Source organism: Gavia stellata, chromosome 22, assembly GCF_030936135.1.
Source record: "Gavia stellata isolate bGavSte3 chromosome 22, bGavSte3.hap2, whole genome shotgun sequence".
NCBI classification, from domain to species: domain Eukaryota; kingdom Metazoa; phylum Chordata; class Aves; order Gaviiformes; family Gaviidae; genus Gavia; species Gavia stellata.
Genome location: NC_082615.1, coordinates 3,057,974 through 3,069,526, shown reverse-complemented (window position 1 = coordinate 3,069,526; position 11,553 = coordinate 3,057,974). Strand labels below are relative to the sequence as shown.

Here is an 11,553-nt window from a genome sequence, read left to right as displayed (position 1 = left end):
ACTCTTTGTGGGGTGTTTCCAAGAAGCAAAGCAGCAAACAGCTAGCGATGCACGTGAAGCAAGGTCAATAGGAAGAAGTTATGGTTTTCTCTAGACCTGAGAGCAGGCAAGCGCAAAATGCAATACCACCACCCTTTGTGCTTGTCTGCTTTCATTCAAATAGGGCTTTTAGGAAAAGAGTCAAAAAGTTAAATGCTATTTGCATTTGTAGTTTAATGCACTTGAAAACACTTGAGAGCATCTTTTCCTTTTCTTTGTTTCTAGCTGTGGACAGGTCATTTCTTGCTGGAATGTGCCAGGGAACTACACCGTAGCACACGCAAGGGAGGTTTTCTTGCAAAAATAACCCTATTGCAAACACTTGGTGATGGCAAACTGCTCTCAGGCGTGGACATTCCTACAGAGTCCTTCCCAGTCCCGGGGGTCGTGATACCTCCATTCAGCTTTGACAGCACTTGGGTTTCCTCCTCAAAACCAGCTTCTTGCAGCCCTTTTGACAGCAGTTGGGTTTCCTTCTCAAAACCAGCTTCTTGAGGCCGTCTGTTTGGCTCTGTCTCTGCTGGGTGGTTGGATGCAGCCTTTCTGCGCTCATCCTGCTCAACGAGCATCTTGACCACAGGGGCTGTGTGAGTGGTGTAGGCAGGCTGTGGGCGGTGGCACTGGATGAGGTGGCCAGGCAGACCCATGTTGACCGAAGGCAGGGCATACTCTGGAACCCAAGAAACAGACACCATGAGAGCACAGCCGGTTTCCTCCTGGCTTCTTCCCTCTCTGGGAAGGGTTAGAAAGAAGGATGCCTTCAGCAACACCAAGGATGCTCTGTGGAGGCAAAGACCATGGCTAGGATCAGTGATGGTTTTGCTATGGCCATGGAGGGCCAGGCAGCACTATGGGACAACAGTGTCATTCCAGGTAGCTACTCTGCATCAAGATTCAAATAACCCATGCAAGAAATACAGATTATGTCCATCATTTCCAGCCTTTGTGCCTTTATTTCTCTACTTGAACACAGGGTATGGTTGCACTGGCCAAGGAGGCACTGCAGAAGGTCAGTATTACACTAAGAAGCGCAGTGGGAAAGAAAAGAAAAAGGTGGGGGGGGAATATCAGCAGTTCTCATTTCTGCAGCACTGACCAATGGCCAAGATAGCACACAGCAGGACAAGACCGCACTGAAGATCCTTCCAGTCTCAGCTTTCTGCCCCAAACCCCATTAATCACTCAAGTCTTGCACCTCAAAACACAAGGTTGGTAGAAATGGCTGGAGGCATTAGACTGAGCCTACTTGGGAAGATGTCTGTCCAAGGGAAACTTCAAAGCAGAAAATCCAAGAAAAATACCATGCAGAAAAGGAAGATGCATTCAAATAGATCTTGGGAAATGAGATCATCGATATTAGTATTTTTAGATACAAGGCTTTTCATAAAACCAGCTTGTTTTCACTTAGATGTCATTAGTCCTTTAAGAGTTATAGAGCACAAAAGCAGAGTTTTCTGTCTCAAGTATTTTACTTTTCACTAACTTTGCCTAATGCAATGGTTAGCATAATTATGACTAGATAGTCAAAGTAATAAAATGCAATCTTGCTTAGCACAAGCAACTGGGATAAGACGGTAGGGAAGTCCTGCTGATAAAGGCTCCCCTGAAGGTCCATTGCCGTCAAAGGGACAAACTTCCATGCTACAGCGTATTTAAAACTGGTCTGTAGCAAGCTCTGAACAGCAGCCTGGAAGAAAGAAAGGAAGGAAAAACAGAGAGATGGAGCAATCACCCTGCAACCGGGCTTTTGCTTAAGATATCCACACTTGGAGTTAGAGAGTCTCCCATGCACGGTGGGCACGGCAGTCCTCAGGAGAGGAGGTGGGGTGTCTCAGTTGCCCTCAGAACAGGCAAGGACAAGAAGTGGCTGCTGTGGGGGGCAGCAGAGGCAGAACACGGTCCTATTAAAGAGCAAAGTTATTGGGTTTACAGATGTGGAAAGCCCGATCCACAAAATGATGCTAAATCTTATTCTTTAGATGCTTTATGAACGGTTTCACACATGAGGAAGTAGAAGCCAATAAATACTTGGCCTCTACGCCATAGCCCTGTTCACCAGATGTCCCTGGAGGGCACAGCAGCCCTTGGTTACCCCTCCCCAAGCTCGGCTGAGCCAGGAGCACAGAGGAGGTAGGAGACAAGCTGCTCCAGGTGGGATTTACAAACCTGCCCACATCACACACACCTCCCTGTTCCTAAATCAATCAGGTGCAGGAGGAAAGCCTGATCCTTACCTCTCATTGTGCACTATTTTTTTTTTCAAATTGGGAATAATTCTGCCTCTTTTCTCCTCCTCTCTCCTGCAGAGAGTCAGTTCTTTGTGACTAAGCTATGATGCGTATCAGGGAAACACCCAGAACAAAAACACACTGGGGTTTGTTAGGGCTCTGACATTCAGCTGCGATACCCAGGGTCCTCATCAGAAAAGCGTGCCAACTTCAGGCGTTCAGAGATGGGGACATGCGGGGACAGAGCTGCGTGCATTTATCCCAAGGTCCTACCACGAGCTCCCGGTAGAAATTAAAACCAAAAAGCTTGGAGCTCCAAGTTAGTTTTAGAGAAATGAGAGCATTTAAAGAAACATGCTGCTTCAGATTATCTTCTGCTAAAGTTGTAGGGACAGAAGGAGGGAGGAAAAGTGTATTTTCAGTGGCTTCTGCACCAAGACGCATCCCGCAGGCTCCCAAGCCCGGGAACCTGCACCACGGCCACTGCTCCAGCAGCCTCTGTCCATGCCGCAGCTGGTGCCAGATGGGCTCCGGGTGTGCAAAGCATCAGGAATTTGCTTTTACATAAGCTGTGCTCTTGCTCACGCTGCAGGAATGGGGCCGGCACTGAGCTCTGCCTTCCCCACGCTCCCCCTGCCCGGCCCCTCCGCGCTCCCGGCTACAACCCAGCACCCCTGCTAACGCCCGCTGACAATAACTGTTCTTCACTGCATCCCAAGGGCGGGAGTTGGGGCTTTGCTCGCTTCCCCTACGTGAACCGTGCTCTCTAGAAGCAGCCATCCATCCTTCCAGCAAGGGAGACATCAGCAGATCCAGCCAGGACAACCCCATGAAGCACTAGCTGATGGCCCGGTAGCAGCGTATGGGGACGATCGAATGGGCAGCCCAGGCTCTTCCCAAAGTTTATAAATAGAAACAGCCTGACGTATTTTCAGAAAAAAAAAGTTTCCCGATCAAAGAAGTTTCACTGCAATCATATTGCTGTGAAGTTACACCCTTCTGTACCTATGCTATACACACTCAGCTTTACGATCAGGGAAAAGTCAAAACAAAAAAAGTCTTGTTTTATATTATGAGCTTTCAGACAGTGGCACACTCTGTGCTTAAACAAAATGTTTATTTTGACAAGCTGAGATAGTCCATAACTCTTCAAATGCCTGTTCTGACTCACTATTTGGAGTTTTTAACCCCTGTTACAGAACTGTTTTACAATTTAGCTCGTCAGGCTCATGTGCAGCAAAAACCTCTACAAGAGGGTTAAAAATATTTGTTAAGGAACAACTCAGCTATTTTCCAGGTGTTTCTGATGACTAGGGAATTCTGCCTCAGCCCATCCTCCAGAGAGCCGGGTGGACAGCGGAGCACCCCCCGTCTCGGTCTCGGCAGAAGGAAGCAGCACGCCGGGAGCTGCTCTGGGCAGCGACCGCACAGGACGCATGGGCACGACGGCAAGCATGCATACATGCAAGCTATTGCACTGCAGCCCAGTGGATAAAACAGCAGGATCAGGCACCAAACAATGCTAACGAGGCACAAAAAGAGCTGATCTGGAGCCCTTTTCCCCACTTTTATAGGCTGTAGCTCAGGTCTTTGTAAAATGACTAGACACACGGAGTGAAACCCGGGCACCCAGCCACCGCGCAGGGCTGAGCTGTAAATTTAATTCAGCAGTAACAAAGGCCGTGGAAAGAACGCCGTGTGCCCCAGAGGCGCAGCGAAACCTCGCCGCCTGTTCCCAGGCCAGACCCAAACAGCTGCGACATGGGTGCCAGGGGGCTGGGGAGGGTGACAGGGAGGGCCACAGCCAAACCAGCAGCACCAGCTCCTAACAAAGCAAACAAGCTTAATGCGGGTGAGGACCATGCCACGAGGAGACGGTGAGCTGTTTCTGCATATAGCCCCAAAACAAAATGCGCTGCATGTTTTGCAGAGCAAACAAAGATCCAGCTTAGTCCCTCACCCAAACAATCTATTGTGCAATGAAAAGGCAAGGAATGAGCACACCGAGGTGGTGGAATAGGGAAGGACAAGGGTTACGGTGCCGAGATATGGCTCCAGCCCGCACCTCTCGCTTGCACGCCTGGTGTTTTCATTGGAACGGTAACCTTTGCTGCACCAAGCCAGATGTTCCCTGCTCAAAGAGTTTCTGATGTGAGGAGGCTAGCTAAGCCCACGAGTTCAGGGCAGGAGGACATGTGCACGTGCTAGGCGTGTCTCCTAATATTTGAGTGTTTGCACAGTATTATTTTGATCCTGGATAAATACTGCTGCTGCTTATGTGATGTTCGTGTAGGCTGGGGTTTCAAAAGGGCCTTGGGCACAGCTGTGTTGACTAATTGCTACAGCATCATCTCACAGGGCAATAAAATAAAAGGGTTTTAGAATTTCCTAAATGCTGAGAAAAAGGCACTGTGGTGGACAGCAACCCCAGTTTGGATATTTGATGAGGTGGGAATGTTTGGTGACAGGATAAAGTTTGGATACCTGTCGGGTGAGTTTTCCTGGGTAGTTGTGGGTGCTCTGGTAGAGAAAGCCTCAGATGAGGCCACAGAGTCTGCCTTCCAAGTTGCCCATGTTTGAGTGCTGAGACAAAGGCTGATGAAAATCCCAGACATTTCTCCTCTGACCTTATCTCCAGCCCTTTCCAAACCAGTAATGACCAGAGAAGCACAAACAGAAGAACAAACAAACACCACCCTGACCACAGAGCCTGGATCTATCAGGCATCCACACTTTTCCTGCACTACATCCCTGTGGAGGCCACCACAGAAATGACTCCTCCACACCAAGTTCATACCAAGGGCATGACAGGAGACAGCCAGATGCCACGACAGCACTGGGAGCTGAGGATGGGAATGCAAAGCACTGGAGAGAAGATGCCAAGGGAAAGCCCAGAGCTGACAACATCTCGGAGCAAAACGAGATTATCAGCCACCATTTGTTATTTACAGCTTGTGCTTGGCTACTGGCCTGGAAGTTATTTCAGAGCCCAGGGAGAAAAGGCTCTGCAACATCCCTGGGAATCCTCTAAATATATCAGCTCCTTTGCTTCATAAGCGCCTACTAGTGAGACCTGTCTTCAGGATTGTCCTGCTAAAGGCTTCAGAGCAGAAATGAGTTGACTGCCCTCCCACTGCAGCGACAAGATTGCCTGCCATTGCCTCTGCAAACCCTGCCTGGGGTTCATCTGAAGCTGTCCACACCGAGATATCTGCTCACAAACCACTCCAACGGGAAGCGCTCCAACACACTCCTCTCCCATCACGACGCCAGCTCAGGATCTCACCAGCATGTGTCAGGGAGCACCGCGATGGGATTTACACGTTCCCCCCAGACTGTGGTTTCCAGTGGCAAACCTGACCCTAACACAGTGTACCCTGATAACACAGAGACCAGCTCAGCATCAGGTCTGGCCTGCCACGCACCACCCGATGCAGCTGAGACAGGGCACACATCTTCGTGGCCCATTGTCACAAGCCATCAGCCCGGCTGCATGGCCACCTGCAGACTAATCCCTGGAAAACATGGTTCCTCATGGTAAGTACAACCACCAGCCTGGCTGCTCCCCACAGCCATGAGTGCCAGGACTTCCGCCCACCAAAACCACGTTCCCCTCCCATCTCTGCTTCCACTTCATCATGTTTTTCGTCATCTGTTCTTGCTGTGCATCCTTGGCAGAAGGTGCACTGTGAGAAGAAGTGATCAGGTTGTGCGAGGCTCTCCATCCATATCCCATCCTGTGCTTTTGTTGGATCTCAAACTTGGTACATGCCTGAATTCACTTACTCCATTTCCCTAGGATAAGCAGCCAATGCCAAATATAAAGACAGAACCTGACTGAAGTAGCAAGATCAGAAAATGGCTAAACCCAACAATCCAGAGAAGGGCAATGAAGCTGGTAAGGGGTCTGGAGCACAAGTCTGATGAGGAACGGCTGAGGGAGCTGGGGTTGTTCAGTCTGGAGAAGAGGAGGCTGAGGGGAGACCTCATCGCTCTCTACAATTACCTGAAAAGGGGTTGTGGTGAGGTGGGTGTTGGTCTCTTCTCCCAAGTGAAGAGTGACAGGACAAGAGGAAATGGCCTCAAGTTGCACTAGGGGAGGTTTAGGCTGGATATTGGGAAAAATCTCTTTACTGAGAGAGTGGTGAAACCCTGTACCAGGCTGCCCAGGGAGGTGGTGGAGTCACCATCCCTGGAGGTGTTCAAGGAACGTGTGGACGTGGCATTGTGGGACATGGTTTAGTGGGCATGGTGGGGTTGGGGTGATGGTTGGACTTGATGGTCTTACAGGTCTTTTCCAACCTTAGTGATTCTGTGATTACAAGAGCAAGGGCATCAGGGCACCAACTGCTCAGGTGCAATTATAAAGCCAGCTTAGTATTACCTTTCATTTGGGACAGCCAAGAGCACCTGAGATGAGAGCCAGGCCCCTACAGCAGACAAATATTTCTGAAAAATTCAGTTTTGCAGTGTTGAACTTCATGTGCCTTTGCTGGAAGTGCCAGCCCTGGAACATAAGACCAAAAAAATCTCCCACCTGGAAGCTTTCCAAAGAGGGCCTTGAAGGATGCAATATCTAGAATGGGACAGTAAAAAACACCCTGTGTTAGCTTAACTTTTTCCTCCTGAAATAAAACTCATCCTACCGAAAAATTCCCCATTGACTTGGGTGGGAGCAAATGTTTTTGAAAACCCCATCCACAAAAGCAGCATTGATCAAATTTGATTTTTTTTTTTTTTAGTGTCATCAATGGAAGAGTATCTAAACAGAATCATCAGGAGACTGACTGAACTCTCCTGAGCAATGGGCAACCCCCTAGCAGCACCCACCCACCCTGGCAGGCGGCAGCAGCCCGCGACCAGCTATGCAGCACGAGGGTCTCTGTCTTGCTCGTGGGGTAGACTGCGCTGAGCAGCAACCTTTCAGATGGGGGCCAAGTAGCACGTGTACTCTTTGAGGCAAGTAAAGACCTGCCCTCCCCTGTAACAGGTAAGGTTAACCTGTTTGGGCTTGGCAAGGCAAATGCAGCTGCAGATCAGATTGCAGCTTCTCAACTTCATACCTGACCAGACTTTCATCTTAATGTCAAGCGGGGTTTATTTGAGGACAGCCTCAGGTTCAAGACAGATGTGTATGCAGCGTGTGTTTTACAAGGATGCTGATTTTACACCTGTGACCATTCTTTCTGGAAATTTATTGTCTGGCAGACCTTTGCAAACCCCTCAATGTTAAAACCTGCTCTAGAGAGTCAGCCAGGCCACTTCACAGGGGTACACTCCAGTCCTAATCTTTGGAAATCCTTTTAAGCTTTACCAGCATCTGGGCGTTTAAGATCCAGAGATCCATTTTTCTCCCCAACACAAAGACCCAGCCCCGCAGTGTCCATGTGCCACACATGTAGGGCCACAGCTACAGCCATTTTTCATATCCTTCAAGTTACTGCAGAGGGAATTCACTGCACAGCGTCCTCCAGACCCTCTGGGTCAACTTGTGACCAAGTATGAAAGCCAAGAGCCCTCTCTGGACTCGGGTCTGGGTGGGAGCTGCCATAGTTCAACACCAGAACACAGGATGGCAGAGGAAAACAGTTTCTCAGACCTTTGTTCAGGCTGTCAGTTAAGGCTTTCCCCAATTATTATCAACTCACTTAAAATTAGCAGGCTATACTGTATACCTGCCATGGTGCTATGCTTCATTTTGCTCATTTTCTCTACCTCTTCAGGATGGGAAGAAAACCTTAGACAAAGCTCTGTTGCTAAAACCCTTGGTCAATAAACATCTCCCTCATGATCTACAACTCTCTACTGATAGTACACAAGGGAACCAGTAGCAGGGAAACAGTAAGGTAACAGCCACTGCTTGTTTTATTTGATTTTCTCCAACTACAGGTTGAGATATTCTGTGTAATAAAAGGAAAAATTATCCCAAGAGAAGGGAGGGAAGGTTACTTTTTATGAAAGACATTTAAGTCATAAAGCACCCAGCACTTTACTCCATGCTACAACTCATGCGAGTTTTAATTCTAAGAGAGTTGCTGGCAGCGGGACAGTTTTCACACTCTTTATTTAGAGAGACTCGCCTGAAAAATAGCCAAAGCTGTCACTTATAAATCAGGTTGCTCTGACAGTGCCCAGAGCAAGCAGTAAAAGCAAATGGGGGGAAATGAAATTACATGCTGCAAAGGGTACTCTGAAATAATAAGCTTTTATTTTGTGTTTTTAGAAGTTCACAGTAATTCGAACTATTTTTTCCTCTGTTCTTTCATTTGTTTTTAAGCCAGCCCCTGCTGACAGGCTCTGGGCCCCCAACCTCTGGCTCCCATTCATTCAGCTTTAGCCATGTGGTTCCCATATCCTTGGCTGGGGTACACTGGCCTGCAGGAGCCGACATCTCCAAAGGCTGGGGCGGAGAAGGGAGAAGACGCAATGCTTGGTTCACTCCGGACATGGTGTGGTGGTGCATTCCTTCCCCCCCTCTCCTGGGCCGCTCTACAATCTCAGCCATTCCAGCTCAGCCTTGGCCTTTGTGCAATGAGCTGGGCAGTTAAGTGTTCCTTGACTGCACCAGGTACTCTCCACGGCTAAGGTGGGGAGCGGCACTGAGCGCACCGAGCACTCCTGTTACCTGACCGAGGCAGGCAATGAAAGGGGGAATAATGAAATAATCAGTCATTCCCTGACAGCCCTGGAACATTCCATATCTGGATCGCAGCCCAAGTGGAACACCACCATTGTTACTGAAATTCCACTGTTTTGCTAATGACTAAAGCCAATCATCTTGCAAACCTATAAACAGGGGTCCCAGGAGAGGCCCTCTGAGCTCTCCTGGACCCCAGCGGGCTGCCACCAGCATCTCCATCCAAGTAGGACAGCTCTCAGAGTTTCAATTTTGCAAACTGGAGAGTTCACAGAGGACCCTCTCCTCCTCAAGGCACAACCCTTGCCTGTTGAGAAGTGCCAAGACAATTGAAATGAGTATTTCAGAGAACTCAAGGGAAATTTTTAACAGGTATACCTTTGTGTATATACCTATATCTTTGTGCCTGCGTGCATGTGTGAATCAATTTGAGTACTCGATAGCAAGTATAATACTATCATTTCAAATCTGTAACCAAGCCACTGTTGTGATTGTAGTAAATTCTGTTAACTCTGCAAATGTTAAACTAACCAATGATTAAGTGTTGCTAAAATCTTTTAATCCACCTTAAACTGTAAATGAACCTTAAACTGCTGCTAAATACATATAATCCTTCAGTTATAAACCATTGACTAAGTCTGAGACTAGGATTGGACCTAGCTACACCTAGACTCCTCTCCGAGAAGGAGTTTAGAAAGCAAGGGGGTCTACTCTGAACCTCATAACTCAACAGGAGGGTCTTCCCTACTCTGTATTTCTTCCATTAGACATAAACCATTGTCCAAGTCTGGGAGGGGACCTAGCCAGTCTTCTCTGAACCTCGTGACTCAACAGGAGGATTTCTTTGTTCTTGTACCCTCTCCTTTCCTTTAGATGTGAACCATTGACCAAGTCTGGATTTAGCTGCACCTAAACTCTTGTCAGGAATTTAGAAAGAAAGGGGGCCCATTTGAACCTCATGAGTCAACAGGAGGGTCCTCTTTACCCTTTTGTTTCTCTGGTCTTTCTTTGTATGTTTTAGTAAGTAAGAGTGAACCTTGCCATCAAATTCCGTTAAGTTGCATTTTTCATAAACTTTATTAAAATCACTTTCTCCAGTACCCTTCACAGTGATCCTTTAAGTGGCCTAAATGACTCATTTGCAACACATGGGAGCCTGTGCAGCACATCCCTTCAATCAGCTTGCAGGCATACATGTTCCTGCAGCACAAGGCCAGTCCACAGGACACCCAAGCCAGTGGAAAGGGTCTTGCCTGCAGTGGGCTTGGGATGTCATCTTCCACTGACAGGGGATTTTTCAGTCAAACTGGAGCATCTATTTTTCTACAGCCAAATAGAAGTATAGCACTGAAAACTGCAGATCTGAGTTGGGAAGATCGCAGCAGCTGATGCCCCTTCCTCTTCCCATGTCCTGGGGGGACCACATCCATCCCTCAGGAAAGCTGACAAACACCGCTGGGCATATCTTAATGCTGTATTTTACAATCTTAGCTTAACCTGCATTGCTGGGAGATCCGCAGGACAGGAATTTCCTGCTTCCAAAGGTTCCTGTTCAAAGGTTTTTCAACCTCTCAGTTCAAGCAACATGAAGGGAAATGAGTGCTACCCTGCCAGAAGTCAACTTCAGACCTTACCAGTCCTATACAACTCAACAGTAGTTTGCTCTCAACTTCAGCAGAATTTTAATATGACCCTCAGCAAGAAGCCAGATGGAACAGCAATTGCTAAATGAACTGCTGGGAACCAAATAAAGCTGATGAAAGGATAAGAGCAACAAAACTACCCTTTATTCATTCATTCATCTGATTTTACTGTTTGAAGTTCTCCATGAACTGCTTCAACCCAAACTCCCCCCCATACATGTGAATTGAGAAGCTGTACAGTAAAGATGGAAAGAGATGATCACAGGCTCTGAAAGGGCTGGAGGAGGAAGAGATCAACAAAACAGGCAGCAAGGCAGATTTGGGAACTCAGGATCCCCATGACAGACCCCAGGGAAGGGGAGAAACCCTGCCTAGGTGCTAGGAGCACAGTGACAAACCAACGGAAGAAACAAATAGCTTGGCACATGGGGGTTTTTTTCCTGTTAATTCCAGGATGGGCTTGATCTGACATCAGGTGGAGTTAACAGGTGCCCATCCATTGCCTCCAAGGGGCTTTGGATCCACTGGAAGTTGAACCATTGGTTAAACTATGACAGCCCAAGAGCAGTTAGCCAAGATCCTGCCCCAGGCCAGCAGGTACTATCTCATCACCCCAAATACTTCCAAAAGTGCCAACATGAAGAGGCAAGGCATGAACCCATGTGGATGACATCACCTCCACTACCTTGCCTCTCTCCAGAGCTGCCTTAGCAAGCACTGCCTTAACCCCAGGATCCATGTTCAGTTACCGGGACCAGCTTCCACCCCCAAAAGCCCCAAGTTTTGAAAACTGACAGTGGAACATAAAAGAAACAAAAATTAGGGTTTCCACAGCAGCAGCAGTTTGCAGGCACTGCATCCCCTGACTCTCACGGGACATGTTTTACAATGCACCCAGTGATATATCAGGTTACGCAGCTGAGAACAGGAACACCAAGCAGCACACGCATGCAGCCCAGCTGAATGAACAATAACCACAGGAACGCTGCTGGCACTTGCATTTTAG

The 11,553-nt window shown here is 48.1% G+C and overlaps 1 protein-coding gene across 1 annotated transcript in view; it reads right to left on the bottom strand.

Moving 5' to 3' along the window:
* Positions 1 to 275: 275 nt before the first annotated feature.
* LOC132318947 (CMT1A duplicated region transcript 4 protein homolog) overlaps positions 276 to 11,553 on the bottom strand; it is a 29,815-nt gene continuing 18,537 nt past the window's right edge. Inside the window, exons 2-3 of the mRNA XM_059828071.1 lie at positions 524 to 709; positions 276 to 481 (exon numbers count right to left, since the gene is read on the bottom strand). Coding sequence (XP_059684054.1) covers positions 276 to 481; positions 524 to 709 — 392 coding nt within the window. The remainder of the gene's footprint in view (positions 482 to 523; positions 710 to 11,553) is intronic.